The sequence below is a fragment of the Triticum aestivum genome, chromosome 1A, assembly GCF_018294505.1.
Source record: "Triticum aestivum cultivar Chinese Spring chromosome 1A, IWGSC CS RefSeq v2.1, whole genome shotgun sequence".
In the NCBI taxonomy this organism is placed as follows: Eukaryota; Viridiplantae; Streptophyta; class Magnoliopsida; order Poales; family Poaceae; genus Triticum; species Triticum aestivum.
In genome coordinates, this window is record NC_057794.1 from 183,877,651 (window position 1) to 183,903,398 (window position 25,748).

The following is a 25,748-nucleotide window of genomic DNA, read 5'->3' on the forward strand; positions in this document are numbered from 1 at the left end:
TGATTGCCGCCCGACGATCAACGTCGGCCTTCTACTGGGCGTCCGTCAAGCCTGGGGCCTTGGCATCGGAGCCCTCGGCTTCCTCGACTTTGGCTAGGCGAGGGGACACATACTTCTTCGGTGGCATGGCAAGCAGATCTGGTAAAGAATAGCGGGAGCTGCAGGGGAGATGGGGGATTGGGGGTGGTGGGAAGGAAAAGGAAGGAAAAAGCGGAAAACGGCAGAAAAATCGTCCGGTGTCGCTGACAGTGCGGGTTCACGCACATTTTTATTTTCACTGGTGCCTCAACGCGGCCCTTGATGTGTTGGGTTCCGCTTGGCTTTATCGGTTGTAATTTCGGCCCAAACTAATGAAAAAGATCTGAGAGCACTCGGGCGGCGATTTTTTCCGCGCCGGCTGGAGACGCTTTTATGCACAAGTCTCAGAAGCTCAAACGACCCTCCTTGCGACCTCGTCTCCTCCTCTCCCGTCGTCTCTTCTATCCGGAGGTCGGAGGGAGGGAGGGAGGAAGAGAACAAGGCCAAAAAAAAGGGAAGAGAGATACAGAGGAAAAAAGCGCGCACATACGGGAACGCGCGATCCAAATCGAATCCCCTCCTTACGGAGAAACCCAAAATCCAGAGAAAAGACCGCGCAAATCCGGCCAGATTTGGCCCTCGATCTCGCCCGTGGTCCACCGGGAGGTTTCCCGAGATCTCCCGCGGGTTCCTCCAGCTCCTGGTCTGGCGCCGCAGAGGGCAGGATGAGCTCGCGGATAAAGGAGATGGTGCGGGTGGCCACTGCACGGCTGGGCGGCGAGCCTTCGCCGCGGGCGGGGCCTTCTCAGCCCGGACGCGCGGAGTCGTCCAGGACGGCTCGGCTCGGCGGCGGAGGCGCCAGCCTCCGGCGGCAGCCCCAACCGCAGGCGCCCACCGTGCGCACCATCTACTGCAACGACCGCGAGGCCAACGCGCCCGTCGCATACAAGGTACATGCCCGACTTTCCCCCTCTAATTCGGTTGATTCGTCTCGAAGCGTAGGGCTCTATGTGCCTAGATCTCGTTACCACCTGTGTGTTCCGTGTTCGGTCGGTTGGGTTGGAGATATCCATTTGGTACAGTGAGCTAGTAGAGCAGTGCAGTTTGTTTCGGTTTACAGTCATTAATACTGATTATTCCATGAGAAAGTCACTTAGGGTCTGTTTGTCCTCGAGTGCTGCATTTCTAGTCAACTGTGAGGCAATTGGGTGGATCAGAGCCTGTCTGATTGTTTGAATTACTAGTCACTTAGATTGCTATGGCAGCAATACAAACGTACTAGATGCTACTGGCGTTTAGGCTTGAAGAGCTCAGATGAATAGGCTGGACTATTCTATACATCCATCCACTTAACCGCACCTCTGCGTGATGCTTGCTGTGTCGATTGCTGAACTTGTTTCCAGTCAGGGGCTCAGGGCAGCCAACTCACCTCTTGATGGCTGCAAGCTGAAGCAACCTATTTACTTGTAAGGGGAATGGTCGCTCTCCACGTCATTCATTGCCATGTTAGCTTTCCATGATAATGCTGTTGGTCTAATTGTAATACTCCATTTTATGCCACAAAATAATGGGAAACACTGTTACTTGCCACTTGCCACTTGCCATTATTTTATTATCTTAACCGTAATTTATCTGATCCCCGCAAAACTGCCCCAGTATTGTAAGTAGATGCATTCATAAATTTTCACTGACACTCCACCTTTCCCGTAATATGCTAGTGTAAACAAATGAATATATTCTGGATCGATACTGTGAAGGTCAAGCTATATCACTTATCATTTTATCAACAGCTTCTAGTTTGTTTGACCATGCAATCAACTCTTTCTGTTTAGTTTGACAGTCTGCCGCGTGTAGCATATCAAATCATCACTTTTCTAATTCTAATGCCAGAGCCCCACCTTGGTTTTTCTAATAATCCGTATCTTATATTTCTTTAACATTCTCGTGCATTCTCGTAAATTTTCACTGACATCCCACCTTTCCCGTACATGCTAGTGGAAACAAATGAATATATTCGGGATCGATACTGTGAAGATCAAGCTATATCACTTCTCATTTTACATCTTCTAGTTTGTTTGACCATGACTCTTTTTGTTTAGTTTCACAGTCTGCCGTGTGTAGCGTATCAAATCATCAGTATTGTAATTCTAATGCCAGAGTCCCACCTTGTTCTTTTTCTAATAATTCATACCTTATTTCTTCAACATTCTTGTTCATCATTTCCAGGGAAATTCTGTATCGACTACAAAGTACAGCGTATTGACATTTCTACCTAAAGGATTGTTTGAACAGGTATTGATACGTTGTTTTTTGTTTGTTACATATTCTGTGGGCAAACCCTATAAACTTGTCATCTTTTAAAGTGAATTTGGCCTTTGTTTTTTTGCCTTGAAGCAACACGAAACTATTATCTTGTTTTTTTGAGAAAAAGCAAAAGCTTTGTGTCCCGATGTATTGAATAGGTAGGAGTAAAGGTTATTTACAAACGTGAGTCGGCACAGCAAAATCGGAATAGAAATGCAGAAGAGAGACCGCACGGGGAAATAAATGAACACCCCAACCCTCATTCCTGCAGGCAACTTGCCTGATGGTGCCCGATGGTGCCCGTTCGAACCCGTGCATGACCCTCATCAAGGATCATGTTGCGAATGGCGTGAGAGTCTGGTTGCGTGCTGTCGAAGGTGCAGGCGTTCCTGTGCGCTTCTAGATCATTTAGGACGTGAGAGGCGTGGTGCTTGCGAGGCCCTTGCACTGCTTTGGAGGAGTTCTCTGCTTGGTCGGCAGCCACCTGACGACGAGTGACTTGCCAGTGACGGGGCCACTGATGGTGGCATAGATCCAGGGGAGACCTCACGCCAAACGACCCTGGCAAACGGGCAGTCAAGCAGAAGGTGCTGCATGGTCAACAAGGTTTGGCCACATAACATGCAGGGGGGTTGCGTGGCAGCTCACGATAAGCTAGGCGCTGCGCTGTTCAAGAACGATCCAGACCAGCCAGCTAGAAGAAAAACTTCACCTTACACGGAGCCAAGTCTTCCAGGTGAGCTTCCAGGCATGGCAGTTGACTAAATCAAGGAAGGTCGCCCTGTAGCCTGAACGGGCAAAGTAGACCTGGACACCATCCATTTCCAGACAAGGCAGCCAGGTTCATCAGAAAGTTTGGCTGCAGCCACTGCCCACCAGAGCAGCACGAACTGCTGAAGGTTCGGCAACGAAAGGCTGCCGAGGATGTTGCCGATCCAGGCCCCATTCTCAAGCCCTTGGGCAACGTGTGTACTTTCTGTCGACGCTTAGGGGCGCTGGTGAGGATGCAGGCGCAATTTCAACCACAACACAATCGCTGAGCAAAAGATCAGACCGAAAGCATCAGGATTGCCCATTGCCAAGCTTAGTGAAAGTGAAGGTGTGGAATAGGGCATGCTCAGGGGTCAAGGCTTGGAGGTCGAGCCCAAACTAGGGCTTGGATGGGTCGGTTTTGCTGTACCAAAGCCACCAAAGACGCAGCGCCATGCCCGTGCGCCCAGGTGGAGGAGTCCAAGGCCGTCAAGCTCAAGTGGATGACAGGCGTGACTCTGATTCACCACACAATTGCCACCATTGGCGTCCTTGCGCATGACGATTCTTTTCGCACTGCTTGATGATCTTTCTTGGAGGGGTGAGAGCCAACACAGACTGAACAAGCGTGGCAGCCTGTTGGCGGTGCGTTCGATGGGAGGCTGCAAGCCTGCAACTGTCTATAAGTTGTGCATATGACCGTCAGGCAGGGTTTTTGAGTCGCCGAGTCAAGCCAAGTCGCCGAGGTTGCGACTAGTGGCTTGCTGGCTTGACTCAGTGACTCGGCTTGAATAGTCGCCCCAAGTCGCCATATACTAATATAGAGCACGAGAGCACACAGCAGCAGCCTATACTGATATACATCTAACAGCAGACCACATATAGAGCCCACCCCGTGCTCTCTGCCTCTCTTTCCTTCGGTCCTTCTCCTTCCCCAGTCCCCACAGCAGCAGCAGAGCACACAGCAGCAGAGCAGAGAGAGGCAGAGGGGGCGACGAGCCATACGGCCATACCTGCTAGGGTTTGCTGGCGCAGGAGAAGATGGAGGCCGAGGCGGAGGAGGCTGGTGGGGGCGCGCGTCACCGGTAGAGGAGGCTGGTGGGGGCGCGCGTCACCGGCGGATCTGGAGGGGCGCGTGGCCGGCGGTCGCCGATCTGGAGTGGCCCGCGCGGTTCCCTCCCTTTCCCTCTCTCTGTCTCTCTGTAACCCGTGCGGTCCTCTCTCTCTATTTATCCCCCCCACAAAAATTCTGGCAGGTGGCCTGCGCGCGAAGCAAGCCGCGCGACCGGCGGCTAGTAGCCGCTGACTAATCGCGCCAAGTCGCCGGCGAGCCAGCGAGTCGCGCGACTCACTCCCTGAGTCAAGTCGCCTGCGCGAGCCAGCCACGCCGCGACCACTCGGCGATTAGTCGGCGACTCAAAAACCTTGCCGTCAGGGCCCATATACGTCAGCGGGAGTTTAGCAATCTGGTAACCGAACCGGGAAATTTCCTCAGTGTGCTCATGAACGCGATTGAGGGCTGTGGCGGAGCTCTTGCGGAGGTTTGCTATCTGCTCGGAGGGATTGCCAAACACTGTTAGAAGCAGGCTGAAGTAGAGAAGCAAAGATGAGCTGGGGCTGAGCACAGAATAATATTATTTCTGAAGCTGCTGCTTGTATTTGCTGTGCTGAGGTCTATATATGGTTTATGGCAAGTCTGTTGTTAAACCAAACAGACAATGTAGCTCTTGTAGATGCAGTAGAGGCGAAATTCAAATTGACTAATGGTAGGCTTGAGCCCAAATTCACCCTACCAAATGTATTTACTAGCCAATATTTTGGTCAAGTTTTTGCTTGGCCATGAATTGGCCAACAATTGCTAAAAAGTCGAACTAGAGTTGCCAAATAGTCATGGGCAATCCAATATATCGGCAACCATCCAAACAAGCATCAAAACTTTGGTCATGTCCAAATAACTGGTAGGGTGGGTATTGGCAACCATCCAAACACACCCTAGATGTCTGCCTGCATACACCTTACTAAGGAAGCTTAGTCGACCTATACTAATACTAGTTAATAAAGACAAATGGCACAAGGATTACAACAGCAGTCCCTCCTAAACCTCGTGTGTCTACTTGGCACTGATCTTGACCATTCCAATCCTTGTGCTGAACTTATGGAAATGAACTCGCCCTAATGCCTTTGTTAGGATGTCTGCGAGCTGGTCCTTGGTGGCAACGGAATCAGCAGAGATGCTTCCAAGCATTCAAAGATGAAATGATACCGGGCATCAATATCCTTTCCTTGCCCTGCTCGTGGAAAACTGGGCTCTGCTGAGTGCCAGCGCAGACTTGCTGTCTATCTTCAGCTTGACAGTGTCATCTCTCTTCCTGTTTGGGTTGCCGAGCAACTGTGCCAGCCAGATGGCTTGGAGTGTTAAGTGGCACGGTTCAAGCAATTTGAAGTTCTAGATATGTAGAAGTTGGAAGTGAACCAAATTGAACTCAAATGCTATACAAGGGATCACAAAAGTAAGGATGGGGAGGTAAAAAGAGAAACCCACACACAAAGATATTGGGGCTTGTGCAACCAAGAAAGTACAAAATTGGCCTAACAAAGACGAAGCTCGTGTTGCACAAACTCAAGAAGAGATGCAACTTGGCACTTGTAGGGCAAGATTCGCAAAGCTTGGCAGCAACCTACGTTTGCAAGCAAACGATTCTTATACAATGTATCTTTTGCACAAGCATCTTTTTCTTGAACTCTCTTTGCTTATAAGCTACTCCCTCTAGTACCGCTGTCACGACCCGATGTAAAATCCGTCGACATCGTTGCATGGACTGTTAGATCATATGAGTTTGGTATTTGACAATGCATTGAGGTCCATCATCTTGTCACACATAGTAAGCTGTATTTTGACAACATAATTCTGACAGTCTGATAGTTCGTCATTAGGTAAGGGGTATTGTAATATTGCACTATTGCAATGAGCTTTATACGCTATCATTATTGTATCAAGTAATGCTTGTTATAAATACAATGCGTGTTTCCATACTGAACAAAACAGCTTTGCAGTGACAGCTGCAACGTCGATTTAAGTGTTATTGTATTATTCGATAGCAATATGACCTAGGAACCTTTTGTAATTCATTTTTCTTTTCTTTTCTGCTTTGACAGTTCAGGCGGGTGGCAAATCTTTACTTCCTCATGATTTCAATCTTGTCGACTACACCAATTAGGTATCTGTGTTTGTGTGTGTGTGTGTGTGTACCTATGGAATCGGAATTATGTAGTTGCAACTTCAAACTTCTGAGCATAACAAGCCCATGATTCAATCACCCTTTACTTCCCTTTAGCTTTACTTCTAACAATCTTAAGATCATACTTGCTTGTACTTTTGCAGTCCAGTCCACCCTGTCACCAACGTGGTTCCCCTTAGTCTAGTACTTTTGGTGTCACTCATCAAGGAAGCTTTTGAGGACTGGGTTAGTATATTGCCAGCTGCTACACTATTTTATTGTGCTATCGTAATGAGGATATCTGATGCCTTTCCCTTTTGTTTGTTTCCTGTCCTTAATACAGAAACGTTTCCAGAATGATATGTCAATTAATAATGCACATGTCGATGTATTGCAAGGTCAAAAATGGGAAAGTAGTCCATGGAAAAGACTGCAGGTTGGAGATATTGTGAGGGTAATGTCTCAAATCTTTCTTATTGCATATTGATCAATTGGTCTGTTGCTTTCTAAAATTAATACCCTTGATCTTTTGTCGTGTCTTTAGTTCAATCTTGAGCTTGAAATGCATAAAGAAAAAACTAATAGTGATGGGCACTTTTTAGAGCAGATCAAGCAAGACAGTTATTTCCCTGCTGATTTGCTCTTCCTATCGAGTACGAATGCTGATGGTGTCTGCTACATAGAGGTTAATAATTCATTCTTACATGTTCCATTTTTTTGCTCAAATTGGAAGTATTAATTGAACTTCAGAGATAACTTTATTCTAATTGATGTGTTTTATATATTTTTATTTATTTTAGACAGCAAATCTTGATGGGGAAACCAACCTGAAAATAAGGAAGGCTTCGGAGAAAACTTGGGACTATGTTCTTCCTGAAAAGGCTTTGGAATTCAAAGGTTATTCATGTATTTCTTTTGTTTCATTTCGAGGACATTCTGTTCCATAGTTGGTTGAATTAAGGAAGCTTTGTACTTCCTCTGAACTTCGCATAATCATTCTACCTTCTCTGAACTTCACATTCACATTCTCTGTTTTGCTTATGACTTACAGGTGAAATACAGTGTGAACAGCCAAACAATTCGCTTTACACATTTACCGGGAATCTTATTGTGGACAAGCAAACTATACCAATTTCACCAAACCAAATACTTCTAAGGGTAAGTTCTGTTCATGCTGTGTTTTCTTTTCTCGTTTCTTATTGAGAAAATTGGAACCATTCCACTGTGAAGTTGGCATCATGAAAAATGCGACTAACTGTTAGAATAACATGTGGGTCCTGTTGCTCGAGAAAAAGAGAGGTAGGTCCAGGTCTTACCAACGTTTACGAGTCGAAGAGTCGTCGAGTCGTTCCAAGGTTGAGACTCATAGACTAGTCGTGACTAGTCGACATGGTACTGTAGCACTGAACTTACAGTACATAACTACTAATACCTAGTAGTAGTATGTAGTATTACACTATATAAGTATACAAGTACAGTATACAATACAAATGAATGCATGGGAAGTGGATGAAGAACCTGAGGCTGTGCCAAATTGCAATATCCAATGGCCAGGGCCTCTGCTTCTCCACAAACCAGCAACAACAGTCTACAAAAGATAAAACCAATCAAATATGCACTATCAAACAACAGTCCAGCACAGCAGCACTAGCATAAAAAGCAAGTTCAGAACTCCATAAGCCATATGCAATTGCAAACATAGCAGAACACCTTAGTGTGACAACTTCACAAGACCAACATAAGGTTCAACATGTAGTCCAACATCAAGGTGTGAATTACAAAAGAAAGGTTCAACAACACCACAAGCAACAAGTCCAGTCCAGCAAAAGAAATCTTGTAGCCTTAGCCCTCAAATCAATCCAGATCTACATCCAGCTGAAAATCAGGGTCTATATCATTCACTCGTGTAGGGCCATCATTGTCTTCACCATTGGTCTCCATGTCACTATCAATATCTTCAGCTTCCAATTCAGCCCGCAAGTCTTCATCATGGACAACCACACTTGTCCTTCGAGTGTAAAAGATATTAGAGCCAGCGGGAGGACTAGACTCACTTAAATCACCACGAGCCCTCCTTGGAAGATGGCGTCCACTTAGACCATCGGTCGCACCAACGGCCTGATCAACATGGTACCAAAGTAGTGGATTGTCATCGTCCATAGCGTCATTTTGATGAACCAATTCAGCAGTAACATCAACCCATTCATTATCTCCCATTGAAATTCTTCTAGGATAAGTGCATTAGCCCTCTTTCCTTTGGAACCTTGCTCGCGTAACTTTTCAAACCTAGTTGTCATTTGCCGGTTGTATGAGACATATACTAGCTTGTTCAATCTCTTATACTCCAAACGGTTTCTTCCTTTGGTATGGACTAGCAAAAGAGCCCGTGCGTTGCAACGGTAACATGCATGTTGAACTCTATATCGGAATGCATTGTCTACTCTTTTTTATAGTTATAACTTTTCTTCTTCTTAAATACGCTCTTGCTATAAGGACAAACCTCATCCATCATGTATGGTGTTGCGAAACCCAACTAATAGTAGTTATTAATTGTTATACTTAATAAGAAAAATCATCCCTTTTAGGTAAAAAAGGGGACACAAAATCAAAGAACAAGCAAACTAATATTGATCTACACGGTCAGTAAGGGCAGTTCTAGATCATCTCTTCTTCTTATTTGCGAAAGAGTTCTAGATCATCTCAATACGATATCTCTAAGTTTACATAGATAGATGTCCAACAAATAGTTCACATATATGGATTAACCTCCAGTGTATGCAAAAATCTATTGGATCACAAAATTGCAAATTGACATCAAGATTAATATTGCATCCGTGTTAAAAAGAATAAGTTCACATCCATATTGGAAAATCATACATCTTTATTTTTTTCATGAGACAAACCAGACAATGTATGTTTACAGATTAACAAATATATATTCTATATACTTTCAGTTTCATGGTTCAAAACCTGAAGGCTCAAATCAAAGCACACGTAGTGCTTTGCTCAACTTGTGCTGTGGTTTGCTCGCTCGATTGCTGGGCCCTCCCGCAGAAGTGACGCTCTCTCATTATATCGCACAATTTTATGCTTTTTACAACTAATCAGCAACTACTGTACAATTACGGACCACAGACTATTGTATGCTTTTGAAACTGAATAGCACGAAAGTAATCACGCTTGTGCCTACAGAAGCACTTCGACGAACATAATGCAGGCATCCGCGTTGTATTCCAGGAGATATTGCATACAGAACCTGATGGTTTGATTGTTAATTATGGACTTAACTATAATACAGAAAAAAGAAGAATCACTGCCGCTAGCACGAAAGTGTTCGTGAGCAGGGGAGACACCATGACACTGATTGTGCTTCATTGCCTCTGCCACTCATCGCGGGATTACGGAGATATTGCATACAGAACCTGATGGTTTGATTGTTAATTATGGACTTAACTATAATACAGAAAAAAGAAGAATCACCGCCACTAGCACGAAAGTGTACGTGAGCAGGGGAGACACCATGACACTGGTTGTGCTTCGTTGCCTCTGCCACTCATCGCGGGATGGCGCTAGGTGCCGAGAGCCAGACCTGAGGGCATTGCTGTAGTGGCGAATGAACCTGGCGCCGTTTTGCCGTGTTGTTGGTGTGAGACCTCTGTGTGGCACATCAGGCTACGTTGGGAGGAGCGGCGACCAGGCGCCTCTTCCTAGGGGGGTTGGCACGAAAGTGTTCGTGAGCAGGGGAGACACCATGACACTGGTTGTGCTCCGTCGCCTCCGCCACTCATCGCGGGATGGCGCTAGGTGCCGAGAACCAGACCTGAGGGCATTGCCGTAGTGGCGAATGAACCTGGTGCCGTTTTTCCGTGTTGTCGTTGGTGTGAGGCCTCCGTGTGGCATAGCATGCTACGTTGGGAGGAGTGGCGACCAGGCGCCTCTTCCTAAGGAGGTTCCTGACACCCGCGCTGTGGTTGGGTTGGATCATGTCGTGCAGTGAGGCGAAAAGTCAAAGGCGTCGTATCACGGACGCCGTACACCGGCCCGAAGTTCAACACCCTCGTTACCCACTTCATCGCCAGCCTCGAATTGTAAGGTTCAGGCATATTACCGAGAGCTACTTGGACTTTGCAGCGGCTATGCTCATGGATTGTGTCGGTCGCGGATCGAGTTTGCTGGGTTGTTGGATCCTTGGCTGGGAGTGGCCCGTGCTTGTCATCGACTCAACGGAGCTCCGGGGTGCTAGTCCGCCGGCAGCCACCATGTTAGCCCAAACTGTGCCGTCGAGAAATTTCCGACGATGGGCAATGAACGACGACAAAGCGAAGCGACACTGGCTGCTTGGTTCCTGCCGGAAGCCGGCTCGATCTCTCTTGGTTGACTATGTAGTACGTACGAAGCTTGCGCGGTATATCAGGCAGATGTGTATGCAGAGAACCTAGCTAACCAACTTGATCGGTGCACAGCAGCCAATTTTTTTGGCTGGAAAGACGCACGCACGCACAACACAAGGATCGATCGATAGCCACAGAAATCTGACGTTCCTCTTGATTTTCTTTATTGCTCACGATTCCAGTTACAGCTGGCTGGGGTACATACGTATATATATTAGCTAGCTAGCCAATGCTAATTCTACTCAGTAACAACTAAGATACGAACACGGACAAACGCCTATACGTGCACGGCAAGGTCACAGATGTATACGTCGTCGTAGTTGAAAAAACACCATGCTGCTGCGTTTTGGTAGTCAAGGAATTGGACCGGGGAACTGAGAAAACTACGACGGGCAAGAATTTTTTTTCTCCTACTAATGGATGGCATTGGTGAGTAATTTTTATCAAATCTATACTTTAAATCTTAGCCGTCAATCTTTATAGTTAACATAAAACCAATAGATATAAAAGGATGACGTATGGAGAACTATGAAAGCTTCCCTCCTTTAATATTAGGTAAAGATCTGCAAGCAAATCCTTTTGTGAGAAGCTGCTATAGCCTGCAATTATCTATCAAACCATCCAATTGCTAGTTACTTGCATGAGAAAATGCACTCCAATTGCGCTCACAGCGAGACGATGAACAACATAGACTAATGATCCGATTTGCAAAAGATTGGAGGTCATAAGCAAGGCCACCATATGCATTCCACCAAAGTACTACAAAAGTTAGCAAGTAGGAGTTGAAACAAGCAAGTAGAAGTTGAAACATAGAGTCAAGAAGATAAGCTCCAAGCTGCAACAACATAGATACTTACGAGGACTCTTTTTCTTGCAGTCTTTAATTGCCATTTGCTTGGTGAAACATTCACCCTCCGTTCGCTCATAATCATCAGCCAATTTACTTATCTTGGATTGTAGTTCATCATCGGTCACCATCTTCCATAGCACATCATTGAACATTGAACGCAGCCGTGCAGCTAGTCTTTTGTTAGTCTCCTTCATTTTAAAGAACTTGCTGGGGTTCAAAAACATTGCAGCCCCATGTAGCTTTTGCTCCATCTGGTTATCCCACCTCTTGTCAACAATTGCTAGCACTTGACTTTGTAGGCCTGGCCTTTGTGACAATGCATCCGTTATGTGTCTTTGCAACATCCATGGCTGCCCGAATTTCGGGCATTGCTGGACTGTCATCACCATCAACAATCCTCAAAGCAACAAGAATGGGTTGCCAAGCTCTCATGCAGTTCTCCACCGATTGCCAAAACGTCACAGAGAGCACGGTATTTTCAGCCATCTTCCCTGGTGGGGTGAGCTTCAACTTGTTTGCATGCCATTTTGTGCTAACAAACATAGTTTAAAAAGGCGCGCCTAAGCGAGCGCTTAAGCACGCCTAGGCTCTAGGCGTTGGCAAAACGCATTACGCATAACTACGCTTAATCTGCGCATAATTGCGCATAAGCATACGCTTTGGTCAGTAAAGCGCAAGGCGGTGGCAAAACGCACAATTTACGCCTAGCGCTTTTTTGAACTATGCTAACAAATAGTGCTTTCAAATGTTGGCGTTGTTTCCACATGCTGGCCAATGTGAGGAAGGAGGTTGCAAAACGAGTTGCTCCATGCCTTACAAGATCTCTCTTGCCATTCAAGGTTCTCATTTGATCGAGAATCCTACCATGGGCATAAATAAATCTGGTTGTTTTCTTTGCTTTAACAATGCAATCACTGAACTCTCTTATCTTCCCAATGTCCTCTAGCATAACATCCAAACAGTGAGCAGCACAAGGTGTCCAATACAAAGATCGATACTTATCCATTAGAAATCTCCCGGCTGCCTTGTAGTTGGAGCCATTGTCGCTAACGACCTGGATTACCAATTCAGGCCCAATTGCCTCAATCTGTTCACTCAATAATTTTGCTACCAATTCAGCAGTAACAGACTCAGAAGAAACATTGGCTGTCCCTAAGAAGAATGTACCTTCAGGACTATTGGCGAGAAAATTGATCAAGTGTGCCCACTCATGTCTGTCCAACCGTCGGACATGAGAGTGCAACCATACTCCTTCCATGCCAACTGATGCTTGGCCTTCAAAGTGTCAGTCCTGAGCTTTGCCTTCTCAAGTAATGGTACCCTCACATCATGGTAAGAAGGTGTGATATAATCTGATCCATACTGTCCTATAGACTCCAATAGGATCTCCCAACTTCTCGAATTGATAATAGAGTGGAAGGCAATTCTCATAGAGAAAGTCAGCTACATGACCATCTACAACATCTTTTTGTTCCTTTGTCTTTGTTCCATAGTCTTTGATTTTTAACTGAGTGCTTCTTTGTCACACCTACTGATCATGTTCAGAGTACTGAACCTGAAGCAGTGTGACGAGTAGTGCAGTAGCTGCATTTGAGCCTTGGGCTGTGGGCTTTGAGCCGTGTAATCCAGGAGGGCCCGTGGGGCGTGTGTACTTAAACATATGTAAGCTACTGTTGGCTGTAGGCTCGGAAAGAAAGTTGATCTGGCTCCTCACCCTCTTGGTCTGTCCCTCACCTCTCTCTGTGCTCCTCTCACCTACCTCTCTTCTCTGATCCCCTTTGCCGCCGGTGTGTGACATTCTTGTGTTATGCCTCTCAGCAGCCATGTCCTCTGGTGTCTTCCTAACCTCATCTGCAATTGACTTGCTTTTCCTCTTTGCCGCCACCGGCGCTGTCACAATAAAAGAAGACTTCCTTTTCGCGGAGGCTGCGGTGCTGTTCGACGCCCTTGAACTTGCTTCTACCTCCTCCTCTCCCCCATCTCCATCAGTTGCTTCAACTTCATCCCCATCAAGTTGCATGGCTTTGAACTTGGTTGAGTTGGTCTTCATGTACAAATGCATCTCTTTCCTGATCTCATCGGTTGCTTTTAGACACATTCTCACCTCTGTGTAACCCCCACCAAGGTGCTTCTTCATCCTTAGCACTCCAGAAGTGATGTTTTTGCCACACAAAACACACTGGAGTGTCAATTTGTCCTGCAGATCAGGCCAAAAGGCATATTTCCATGCTGGGTCCTTGCTCCTATGTGGCTTCCTTGCAGGATCCTTCGATGGATCGTAATGCTCATCTGCTTGAGCTGCAGCTGCTGCCGAACACACTGCTTGAGATATCTCTGGTGTTGTAGACTATCTCAGACCTCAGGACCTGGAAATTGAAACAAGCAAAGTGGAGTCTAGACTAGTCAATAACAACACCCGGTCTAGCTACGAGCAGAGCAGCACCAGCAACCAGCAGCAAGCAGAGCAGCACCAGCAACCAGCTGCGAGCAGAGCAGCACCAGCAGTCCAGCAGCGAGGCAGAGCAACACCAGCAGCAAGCCAAGAAGAAAGAGGAGAAGGGAGACACTGAGGCTCACCTGCCTGAAGAGGAGAAAGAGCATGAGGGGCCGGCGGTGCGAGGAGGGGCGCGAGACGAAGGAGCAGGAGGAGCGTGCCTCCAGCAGCCGGCGGCATGTCCAGGTGAGGAGCCGGCGACGGTGGAGCTTCAGATCTGCGGCGCGCGTCCAGCGGCCGGCGGCATGAGGAGGGCTCGACGGGCGCGTCTAGCAGCCGGTGGCGCGTCCAGGTGAGGAGCGGAAAGAAATTAGGTCTCCCGCGGGATGAGCCAACTTATTTATACTGCTGCAGTTTTTTGAGTCGCTCGACTCGAACACGTCGACTAGTCCAGACTAGTCGTCGACTAGTCGATCCATAGCTCGACTTGTATTTTGAGTCTATACAAGCAAATGAGTCGGCAGCCACTTTGCGACTCGTAGACTAGTCGAGCGACTAGTCTCAACTAGTCGTTCGACTCATAATCGTTGGGTCTTACATGTCAGTTAGACATGATGGCATTTTTCAAACTTACCAACTTTTGAGTAGCATGATTCAGAATTTCCCTCTTGGGTTTGTTTGGATGAGATTTTTAACTTGGAAAGTTTATAGGTATTTAGTTACCAAAGCCTTCCAATTGAAGGCCCCTTATCCAAATGGACCTTCTATATTTGTTTACAAGATTATACACTTGCCAAGTTGTTTACAAGTTATAAATATCGTCAAAAACAATGTCACTATCAATGCCTTCACTCACATCCTTCTCACTTTAACCACAAGCATGAAACATCTTTTGTTGGGCATATTTGGATGACATCATCAGTAAAAAAATAATTCTTTAACGTTATTATAGCTTTCGCAAACGAGAATAGCGACGAGCCGATGATACAAGTATTTAGTTAGATAAGTTCAAAAATTTCAACCATCTCACAGAAAACTTCCCACTTCTTCGCCAGTCTCAAATGTTGGACAAGCAGCTACTGGTTTAGGGCTCATTCGGTTTGGAGGAAATCAAAACGTAGGAATCAGGAGTAGTATAGGAATATGATAGGATGGCACTTGCCATCCTAAGGAATTGACTTGCCTCGTTCCTACGCGTAAAATGAGCTTTGAGTGGATGTGTAGTTTCCTCCAAAAACACGGGAAATGAGTAGTATTCCTACGAAATTCCTGCATGCATTTCCTACAAACCGAATGCATACATAGGAAATTTTCCTCTGGAATCCTTATTCCTATGTTTTTCCTACGAAAATCCTCCAAACCGAATGAGGCCTTAACCAATTTCCAGAAATTGTACAAGAAATAAGCTAGTGTTTGTTACAAGTATATAGAAATCTTATGGCCAAATGTTATATTTCCAACACTTTGAGAAGTTTTTTTTTTGAATTTTGAGTTACGAGCAGAGATAGTAGACCTGCGATGCTCCAAGGTGGAAGCTGCTTAGATGTATGGGCTTTTGCGAGTTTTTTAGCACCCATGTGAAGGTGCTTGCACTGAAGGGCTAGACTACATTGGATGCTTGGTGACATGAATTCTCCCTTCTAACCAACTTTTATGCACCTCCTGGCATGGATTTTGAGTCGCGCGACTAGTCGTCGACTAGTCGATGAGTTGCAAAATAATGTCGACTCAACTTAGTGTCGACTCGAGTCACGACTAGTCGCAACTGCAGGCTTGACTTTTTCCGAGTCGCTACCCCAGAGCGACTCGGATGAGTCCGAGTCGCGACTCGAAAACCATGCCTCCTGGGTTAGGAGATGCTTTGATATTTTTCTTTTTTTCAGTGTTTACTTTCATCAGACTGAATGTTTGTGCCTTTGCAATAGACCATAACTTCACACTACCTTTTTTCTGCAGGGATGCAGCCTTCGTAATACCGAGTACATTGTTGCGGTTGTTATATTCACGGGCCACGAGACGAAAGTATGGGCTATTTTGTGTTTCCTATGTATTCAACTTGTTGTGATTTGTTTCTGGTTTTCTTATTTACTGCAGCGGAACACTATTGCAGGTTATGATGAACTCAATGAATGTTCCTTCTAAAAGAAGCACATTGGAGAAAAAGCTAGACAAGCTTATTCTAGCTCTATTTGCGACCCTCTTTACGATGTGTGTCATTGGTGCTATTGGAAGGTAAGCTTTTTCTCGATTCACTTAATTTTTTTGACATGTCTATTCTGTACAATTTGTTTACATGTACTCCCTCTGTTCCTAAATATAAGTCTTTCTAGAGATTCCACTACAGACTACATACGGAGCAAAATGAGTGAATCTACACTCTAAAGTATGTCTATATACATCCGTATGTAGTCCGCATTGAAATCTCTAAAAAGACTTATATTTAGGAACGGAGGGAGTACATTCTTAAATTAGCAATACCGCTTAGGTATATGTTCTGCAGGCTTGCACTTGCATTTTTTTTTTTTGAGCTTCTTAGTTGGCCATAGAGAACAATTTCTAAATATGGTTTCAAAAATTATGACAGAGTCTGTTGGAGTCTGTGTGCGTACGTGTTGGAGTCTGTTAGTTGTTTTAGTTCTTTTTTGTGGTTTTGTGTGGCATAGAGGGTTACAGATAATAAACACATGACTTCATTTTATTGAAAGGGATTGTCTGCAAGCCCTCTTACCCGCCCCACAACTCTTGCGGCAGTTGCTATCATCTTGCAAACTGTAGCGGCCTTTCGTGGTCAACCTGCTTGATCTGCAGCAAGGCCACATAATAACAAAAGAGACACACGGTCATATCCTCCATGCATGCGGTGTTGGCCTCAGACTTCTGGTTGCAACTTGCCACTGCACAAGCTCACAGTCAATCTAACCATCTATGATCTATTTCTCACTAGTTACTGCATGTAGTCTGGAGCAATACCAGAACTGGATCGTTCAGGGGAATCGACCAACTTTGTACAGGGCGCTCACGGCAACAAGTGTTGGCCAGAGAAAATAACCGATCAGTCGACGCCCCATGTTTAGCTAGCTTCGTATATCAAGTTGCCCTCGTCGGAAAGCAATCGGCAAGTCAAGTCTTCATGTGCTGTGGTGAGGCAGGGCATCACCTCAGTCGCAAACTAAGTTAATTGAAATTCAGAGCATATGCGGGCTTTCGGCTCCCACGGGCCCGCATAAAAGCTTGGTAATCTGCCATGTTGGCCATATAACCTTTCCGGGTAAGAGCCAGTGACCGTGAGCAGTCCACAACACGTCCCACTTGCATCCTGATTTTGGGGTGGACAAACAGAATGAACTCTTTTTTTTAATGGACAGAATGGGAAAAGCTCTTTTCAGCATATAGATTTCTTTGAAGGTTAGCAGGTTAACAATCAAAGTTATAATCATCACATGGTAAAATTGTAAAAGAATTGTAATGACTTGGCCGAATCCACGGGTTCCTGCTACCATCTAGGATCTAGACTGGCCCCACAGACCAACACTAGTCTTTCATGTGCACTTTGTCCTCACTCGTGTGCACCCAGGATCAACTTCCTAGTCGTTCACCTGTCCTCAAATTGCTCCAAGCCAAACACGCTTAACTTTGAGGTTCCTTTCGGATGGGCTCCCGGGAAAGAAGGTGCACCTTGTTGATATGAGTAGTCTATCATTCCTATTAAGCCGGGATGTCACAAGAATAATGCAGATGTACAGTTTATTTATGGATTACCAATCATTGCTTTTGGTTACCTTGTAACTATGACTGGTTTATCTTAGTGCAATGATGTGCATGTTCTGTTTGCATTTTGTCTAAAAAATAAGTATATTACTCTACTGATAGACCTTATATTTGGCTTTTATCAACAGTGGTGTGTTCATTAATGAGAAATACTTCTATCTTGGATTGCGTGGGCGTGTTGAGGACCAGTTTAATCCCAAGAACAGACTTGTGGTATGTACTATTTTGTTATGTTTTCAAATAGTTTGCCCCAAGCATGATTATATCATACAATTGCACTTCTACTGCAGGTGACCATTTTAACCATGTTTACTCTAATAACTCTATACTCAACGATCATCCCTATATCTCTTTACGTGTCCATTGAGGTATATTGTCCTCGATCTCATGTAGTGCATCCTGTTATCGGACGTTCAGACCTTATATTACCTTTGATATGCAGATGATCAAATTCATTCAGTGCGCACAGTTTATTAACAATGATCTGAATATGTATCATGCTGAGAGCAACACCCCAGCTTTGGCCCGTACTTCTAATCTGAATGAGGAGCTTGGGCAGGTAATATCCCCTTACCAAAAATGTTTCAATGGTTTCATTTTGTCCAAGATGAATTTATTCTTTCTAGATTGGCTATTCACTACTGGAATCAGGGAATTTGCCATCAGCCAGTTCTTTGCCGTCAGCTATCAGAAAGCAGACGGCAAAGAACCAGCTGATGGCAAACATATACTTTGCCATGCGCCAGTTCTTTGCCGTCCGCAGCGGACGGCAAAGGTCACGGCAAAGGTCCCAAAGGCAGACGGCAAAGAGCCCAGCTGGGCCCCACTGGACCCTGGGGCTGGTTAGGTCAGACGGACGGGTTCTTTGCTGTCTGATAACTCAACATGGTTGAACTAAATGCTTAGTGGTATTTCAGTAGATTTAGCACTTGCAAATAAATTTTACATTTCTGACATTTCTTCCCACCTTGTCTCTTTCACCATTAATGGTTCAGGTTGAGTATATATTTTCTGACAAAACTGGAACGCTTACAAGAAACTTGATGGAATTCTTTAAATGTTCAATTGGTGGGGAAATATATGGAACTGGCATTACAGAGATTGAGAAGGGAGGAGCTGAGCGAGCCGGAGTCAGAATTGATGATGATGAGGTCTCGAGTATCTTCCTTGCTACTTAAGCTGTTAAAGTGTGGTATTTGTGATGAAAAAATTGATGCACAGCTGCCCTTATGTTTGGCCTACTTACTTTTATTAGGATAAAAGATCAGCCACTGCAGTTCATGAGAAAGGATTCAACTTCGACGACACTAGAATAATGCGTGGTGCATGGAGAAATGAACCTAATCCAGAGGCCTGCATGGTAGATACATTGGACTACCTGCGAATTAGTTTTTACTCTTTTCTTCCATCAGTAACTTTGGTTTCATTTCGGTCATAATCTTCTTTAATCTGATTGACATACCGTGAGCTATTTCTGTAATATAAAAATTATTTAAAACATATGTTCCCTTTTTAATGATTTCCCTTTTTATTGTGTGAATTGCTAAACAGCCATTCCTTATTTTCTCTTATGTCTCTTTAGGAATTCTTCAGATGCCTGGCAATCTGTCATACAGTTCTTCCTGAGGGCGAGGAGGAGACACCGGAAAAGATCACTTATCAAGCTGCCTCTCCTGATGAGGCCGCACTTGTGGCTGCAGCAAAGAATTTTGGTTTCTTTTTTTATAGGCAAGTCTTACCTTAAATGTAGTTTTAGATTGCTCTTGTGGTTTTGTTCCAAACAGGATATATAGGAAGACTCTGTACTCTGTTATTCCCTCCGTTCACAAATATAAGATGTTTTGGATATTTTAATATGGACTGAAATGAGTGAACAAACGCACTAAAACGTGTATCTACCATTTCGCACCAAAATGTTGAGCTAAAATACTTTTGTTTGTGAATGGCAATGCCTGGATGGTGACCTTTTATGCCTCTTTTGCAGACGTACGCCGACCACAGTAATGGTTCGTGAATCACATGTTGATAGGATGGGTAGTATGCAAGACGTTGCCTATGAAATTCTGAATGTTTTGGAATTTAACAGGTCTGCTTTATTTGTTTCCGGCTGAAATTTGATAGATTAAATCATTATTCTGCACTTCACACTTTTTTTCTCGAGAAAACGCAAAGGATTTGCGCTTCACACTTTGCTGCCCTTTTCTTTTGATCTGACACTTTGCTGCACTTACAGTACAAGGAAGCGCCAATCTGTGGTTTGCCGCTTTCCAAATGGAAAACTTGTTCTCTACTGCAAGGTAATATAAGAAACAAACACTTGATATAGCTTACATTTTTCAGATCGTTGCACTAACCTTGTACCACAACTTTTGTGTCATAGGGTGCTGATAATGTCATCTATGAACGTTTAGCTGATGGAAATTATGACATTAAAAAGACAAGCAGAGAACATCTAGAGCAATTTGGATCTGCTGGCTTGCGTACACTTTGCCTTGCTTATCGAGATCTCAGCATGGACCAATACAAAAGCTGGAATGAGAAGTTCGTGCAAGCTAAATCTTCTTTACGTGACCGTGATAAGAAGCTTGATGAGGCATGCATCACTATCTTTCTGAATATTTTACTAGTATTGATATTATATCTTCTTTTATTGAGTATATGTGCTGAATTGCGGTCCTTGTGATTTGAAGTTCTGTTACTGCCTCTCCAATCCCTTCTGTCGCTTGCCTGACTTCTTGGTTTACTGTCATCCATTCCCGGACTTGAGTCTTGTATGCGCTGCTGGGCATGTGATTAATTTCCTGTGATCACTTAGCAGTTTATGTATAAAAAATGTAATGTGGTTTAGAAATAATTGTTATATAGGAACATTCTCTGTAGCTCTGCATTTTGTCATATATTGGAAGCCTCATTTCGGATTTATTAGATCTGGGCATTTCGTATAATCAAAAGTTAAATTTCTTTTGCGATCAGTTTAATTATTGAATTTACTTGACAAATAGGTCATTTTTGAATTTTCATTTTCGAATGCAAAACTCTTTCTGTGATTTCTAGTGTAGTAGCAGAAGATGTTTTTAAACAGATTGTTTTAAAACCAAATCAGTGCCATTGTTGCACGTCTCTCTACTCCTATAAAAGACCCAGTTGGGGATGATGGTGTGCCTGCCATCCATCGTCATTTCTGACCATTCGATATACATCTAAAGCATGCAAGGTACTCCACATTTGCAGAAAACCCCTTAGTCTCTCTAGGCTAGCCCCATCTGTCCCCCATGTCATCCAAACAGATAAGAGGAACAGACATTGGGTGATTTCTTTTCAAGCCTGCAAACATGTAGCTGTCTCTTTTGGGTCCGTTGTAACACACAGGCACTTTGCTAGTCCTATTTCAATATACTAACCTATATATTGATGGTCAATGTTTTAAACGGTGGACTGCATGAATCCGAGTATGCCATGACAACCTTTACTTAAGGGACAGAAGGAGTGATTTTTTTAATGGGTGTTTCTTTTCTCTCCAAAAGACAAAAACTAGACGAGTCTTATTGCCTGTGTAGTGAGTAGTTGTTTAATAATTTTTGTTGCTAATTTGTAATCTTACCTTGCCATTGAATATTAGTACTTTATACATATTTATACATAATTTAGAAAAAAATATCTGTATCCAGTTAATTCGATGTATATGTACCAAGGTAGGAAAGAGGATCATGAACAAAATAGACTGGTCCTTCTCTCTAAAACATTAAGTGTTTATTGAAAATCATCACAAGAATGCCACTGTCTGTGTATTCTGTCATATTATTAAGGACAGTGAGTTGTAAAAAGCATTTGAAGTTAATCTTTTCTGCTTTTGCTGGGCCATAATGTGATATAATTTTCTTCTCATTTTTCTTCCAGGTGGCTGAATTGATTGAGAAGGACCTTATATTGATAGGTTGCACTGCTATTGAAGACAAACTGCAAGAAGGGGTGCCAGCCTGCATCGAAACTCTTTCTGCAGCTGGCATAAAAATTTGGGTGCTAACTGGAGATAAAATGGAAACAGCAATTAATATAGCATACGGTGAGGTTTTAATTGTGTAGTATTGTTTTGCTTGTTTCTTCCTTGAAGGGTAAAAGCTCCCCCCCCCCCCCCCCCCCACACCACACACCCACCTGATATAGAGAAGCTGCTGAAGTTTTTCAGTTGGTTATTTATTTGCTCCGCAGCATGCAGCCTGGTGAACAACGACACAAAACAGTTCATCATCAGTTCAGAGACAGACACAATTAGAGAGGCTGAGGACAGGGTAAGATAACCATATAGAATTGCACTGTGAAATGATATTCTGTCAGAGGCAATCAAGCCTTAACACACACTACCTCTGTTTCTAAATATAAGACGTTTTGGCAGTTGAAATTGAAGTGCATAAACGTATTATATTTAGGAACAGAAGGTGTATTATCTTCTATATGATTTAAATGGATATACGAGTGAAGACTGCTAAAATCATACTCCGTCCGTCCCAAAATAAGTGTCGCTGATTTCGTAAGTTGTACTAAATCAATGACAGTTATTGAGGGAGTATCATTTAGATCAGGGAATAGCTCAATTGGGTTCTTGTGAGTAGAACTCACATTTTCCTTAGTATTTTGATTGGTGGGGGTATTAAGGGATTTATTTTGGCTGAGATTTAGTCTTTATTCTTATATACTCCCTCTGTCCCATAATATAAGATCTTATTACATCCAGTATGCTCACATATTGGATGTAATAATGTCTTATATTATGGGACGGAGGGAGTATCTAACAGCATAAAATATTTTTAATTGTCTTACCTCTTATGTGGGTTGTGTTGCTTTAGCCTCTCTGCCATGTTTATATGCGCCTTGGTATGTCTTTTTTGTTCTTTGTACTTTGGTTAAAGCATAATCAGCAATACAATTGTATCTGATTGTATTAAACCAACTTTTTGACTTGTGGCGTAATCTTTGTTATGGACCTTCCTTTCCATATATAATGTTCCGGCCATTTTCAGGGTGACCCTGTGGAAATTGCGCGAGTTATCAAAGAGTCGGTAAAACAGAGTCTAAGAAGTTACCTCGAGGAAGCCCACCGTTCCCTAAGTAACACACCGGAACGAAAGTTGGCTTTCATTATTGATGGAAGATGCTTGATGTATGCTCTAGACCCAGCTCTGCGTGTGAATCTTCTTGGTTTGAGTTTAATTTGTCACTCAGTTGTATGTTGTCGAGTTTCTCCACTGCAAAAGGCACAGGTAAATTTCATTTCTTGATGTTAGTGTTTATGCATGCCTTGCGTTTTACCCAGGGAAGTAGTAACAGCATGCCATCCTTGATTTGTGGATATGTGAGTTTTTTAGTCTAGGACTCATGGGGAGATTATTACATTGTAAAGGCAATAACCAATATTGTACCTTCACAATAAGAGTTTGTGCATGTGATTCGTTATTAATCAGTGTACATTGGTTGCATTTGCTATTCCAGTTTTGATCTCAGAAACCAATTCTTATATGTGCGTACTTGTCGTTACCCATTCCAAGTAATATCAAAATCTCTGGTTTGTGCGTTTTTTTCCTTGCGTGACCTGTTTGGTCAAAATGATGCCAAAATACCAATGTTGACGCACATATTTTGTAGGTTACTAGCTTAGTTAGGAAGGGTGCTCGTAAGATAACTCTCAGCATTGGCGATGGTGCTAATGATGTAAGCATGATTCAAGCCGCTCATGTTGGGATTGGCATTAGTGGACAAGAAGGAATGCAAGCAGTTATGGCTAGTGATTTTGCCATCGCTCAATTTCGTTATCTTACTGATTTACTTCTTGTACATGGACGGTGGTCATACTTGAGATTGTGCAAGGTATGCTTATGGTTTCGTTAGCTTGTAGCTTTCCATATATTTATAGTTTACGAAACCTAATGTGGTCACTTGCTGTTTCAGGTTATCACATACTTCTTCTACAAGAATCTGACATTTACACTAACTCAGTTCTGGTTCACTTTCCAAACTGGCTTTTCTGGTCAGCGGTTTTATGATGACTGGTTCCAGTCGCTGTATAATGTCATTTTCACAGCGCTGCCCGTAATTATGGTTGGATTATTTGATAAGGTATAGCTGCCTGTATTCATTTTACATTAAGTTCTTGAATGATGCTGTTTGCGGCATTCACGTAATTGAAACCTTTCAGGATGTGAGTGCATCTCTATCAAAGAAATACCCACAACTTTACCAGGAAGGAATCAGGAATACATTCTTCAAGTGGAAAGTGATAGCGGTGTGGGGTTTCTTTGCTTTCTACCAGTCAATAGTGTTTTATTACTTCACTGCAGCTGCAAGTCAGCATGGTCATGGCTCATCTGGCAAGATTCTTGGTCAATGGGATGTTAGCACGATGGCCTTTACTTGTGTTGTGGTTACTGTGAACCTCCGCCTGCTCATGTCATGCAACTCTATTACGAGATGGCATTATTTCAGTGTAGCCGGCAGTATAGCGGCCTGGTTTCTGTTTATCTTTATATACTCGGCCATAATGACATCATTTGACAGACAGGTTGGTGAATTATGCACTAATCTATCTCTCTGCTGATGACCATTAGGGCCTAATAATCATTTCTTTCTACAAATGCATAACTTCATGCTGTGTTCCTTCTGCAGGAAAATGTATACTTTGTGATTTATGTTCTGATGAGTACTTTTTTCTTCTACTTGACACTAATTCTTGTTCCGGTCATTGCTCTCTTTGGTGACTTCCTATATCTATCGTAAGATACCACCTTTTCCTTTTGCACAATTATATGTTATTGTCATCTGGTTTTGATTCCTTTCAGTTTACATACTGAATCAACCGTCTGCTGTCTCTGATACTCTGTTGGTTTTCCAGGCTTCAGCGATGGCTATTCCCCTATGACTACCAAGTTGTTCAAGAGATGCACAAGGATGACCCCCATGAATACAGCATGATACGTCTTCCAGAGAGGAGCCATTTGAGCCCTGAAGAAGCAAGAAGCTATGCGATTTCCATGCTCCCCCGAGAGAACTCCAAGCACACTGGTTTTGCTTTCGACTCCCCAGGCTATGAGTCATTTTTTGCATCACAGCAAGGTGTCTGTGTGCCTCACAAGCCATGGGATGTCGCAAGGAGAGCCAGCATGAAGCAGCAGCGGCAGCAGCCACAACGAACAGGAAGATCCTAATCCTGGATTCGTGTAAAAAGTTTTGTACATCATGTTCTTTTGCCGCAGACCACATGGTTGTGTATAAGTAGCCTTGTAGCCTTTTATATTGTTTGTCACCCAATATGCTATGCTGGCGATGTTAGTAGGTGGCCATTGATCCTGTTGGCTGAAGAATCAGGTAGGCATGCACTTGGTTAAACAAAGTGGAAACTGGGAAATGCAGTTAGCAAAATTCTTTGTGACTTTTACAGAATTGGATGTTACTGAAATTTGTCTTGTCTTTGTAATGAAATCTTGCTTTGTTACAGAATGAATGAAGTGCCGTTGTGTTCTCAACGTGCAAACGCTCTTTTGTCGAGCAACGTCGTAGTGATAAGTGATATGTGCCACACATCAGGATTTTAGGATTCGGGCAGATCGTGTCGGTTGACGTCAAATCATTTGCGTGGATCTTGAAGCACATCGGGTTGCGAAGTCATGTTTTTTGATCGTTTGGTGTAGGACGAGTCTGAACGAAAGCACCTTCATGACAAGTCAACCGTTTCGCCTTATCCACACCATCGCTGTGGCATTTCTTTCCCCTCGTCGTCCTCATAGAGAGGGAGACGAGCTGCTCGCCAACAGGTTTCTCCTCATCTCCACGCCCAACAGAGAGGGGTGTCAGGATCCAACTGAAGAATGCACAACGATTTCAATTATATTTGAATCGCCCGTACCGCTTCGTTGTGAAGGAAGGCCCTGGATCACGTCCATCCTGCATCGGACGGCTACCCCTGACGTGCGAGTCGTTGTTCACTTTCCGCCAAGGAATACAATGATCCCCTGCCTCCACTTTAC

General features: G+C 43.9%; 1 protein-coding gene across 6 annotated transcripts; it reads left to right on the forward strand.

Moving 5' to 3' along the window:
* The first annotated feature begins 428 nt into the window (after positions 1-428).
* Positions 429-25,203, forward strand: LOC123042727 (phospholipid-transporting ATPase 3). 6 transcript variants are annotated; one of them, XM_044465118.1, is made up of 27 exons: positions 429-968; positions 2,245-2,310; positions 6,229-6,290; positions 6,455-6,536; positions 6,634-6,744; positions 6,898-6,975; positions 7,091-7,187; positions 7,342-7,448; positions 15,922-15,987; positions 16,076-16,197; positions 17,862-17,946; positions 18,024-18,101; positions 18,176-18,292; positions 18,729-18,884; positions 18,989-19,093; positions 19,316-19,461; positions 19,718-19,819; positions 19,967-20,030; positions 20,114-20,326; positions 21,631-21,796; positions 21,943-22,022; positions 22,752-22,991; positions 23,374-23,595; positions 23,677-23,844; positions 23,924-24,286; positions 24,391-24,497; positions 24,617-25,203. In XM_044465118.1, the coding sequence occupies exons 1-27, from the start codon at positions 744-746 to the stop codon at positions 24,927-24,929; spliced, it is 3,741 nt and encodes a 1,246-aa protein (XP_044321053.1). In that variant the 5' UTR covers positions 429-743; the 3' UTR covers positions 24,930-25,203. The 6 variants fall into 6 exon arrangements, with proteins under 6 accessions (XP_044321053.1, XP_044321059.1, XP_044321066.1 ...); XM_044465124.1 differs by having other exon boundaries at positions 751-968; positions 6,234-6,290; XM_044465131.1 differs by lacking the exon at positions 429-968 and having other exon boundaries at positions 2,243-2,310; positions 6,893-6,975.
* The last annotated feature ends 545 nt before the right edge of the window (positions 25,204-25,748 follow it).

Coding starts and splice junctions, on each gene's coding strand:
- LOC123042727 (XM_044465118.1), top strand. CDS start 744: ATGAGCTCGCGGATAAAGGAGATGGTGCGGGTGGCCACTGCACGGCTG. Junction 6,291..6,454: donor TTGTCGACTACACCAATTAG/GTATCTGTGTTT, acceptor GTACTTTTGCAG/TCCAGTCCACCCTGTCACCA. Junction 16,198..17,861: donor GTCATTGGTGCTATTGGAAG/GTAAGCTTTTTC, acceptor TTTTATCAACAG/TGGTGTGTTCATTAATGAGA.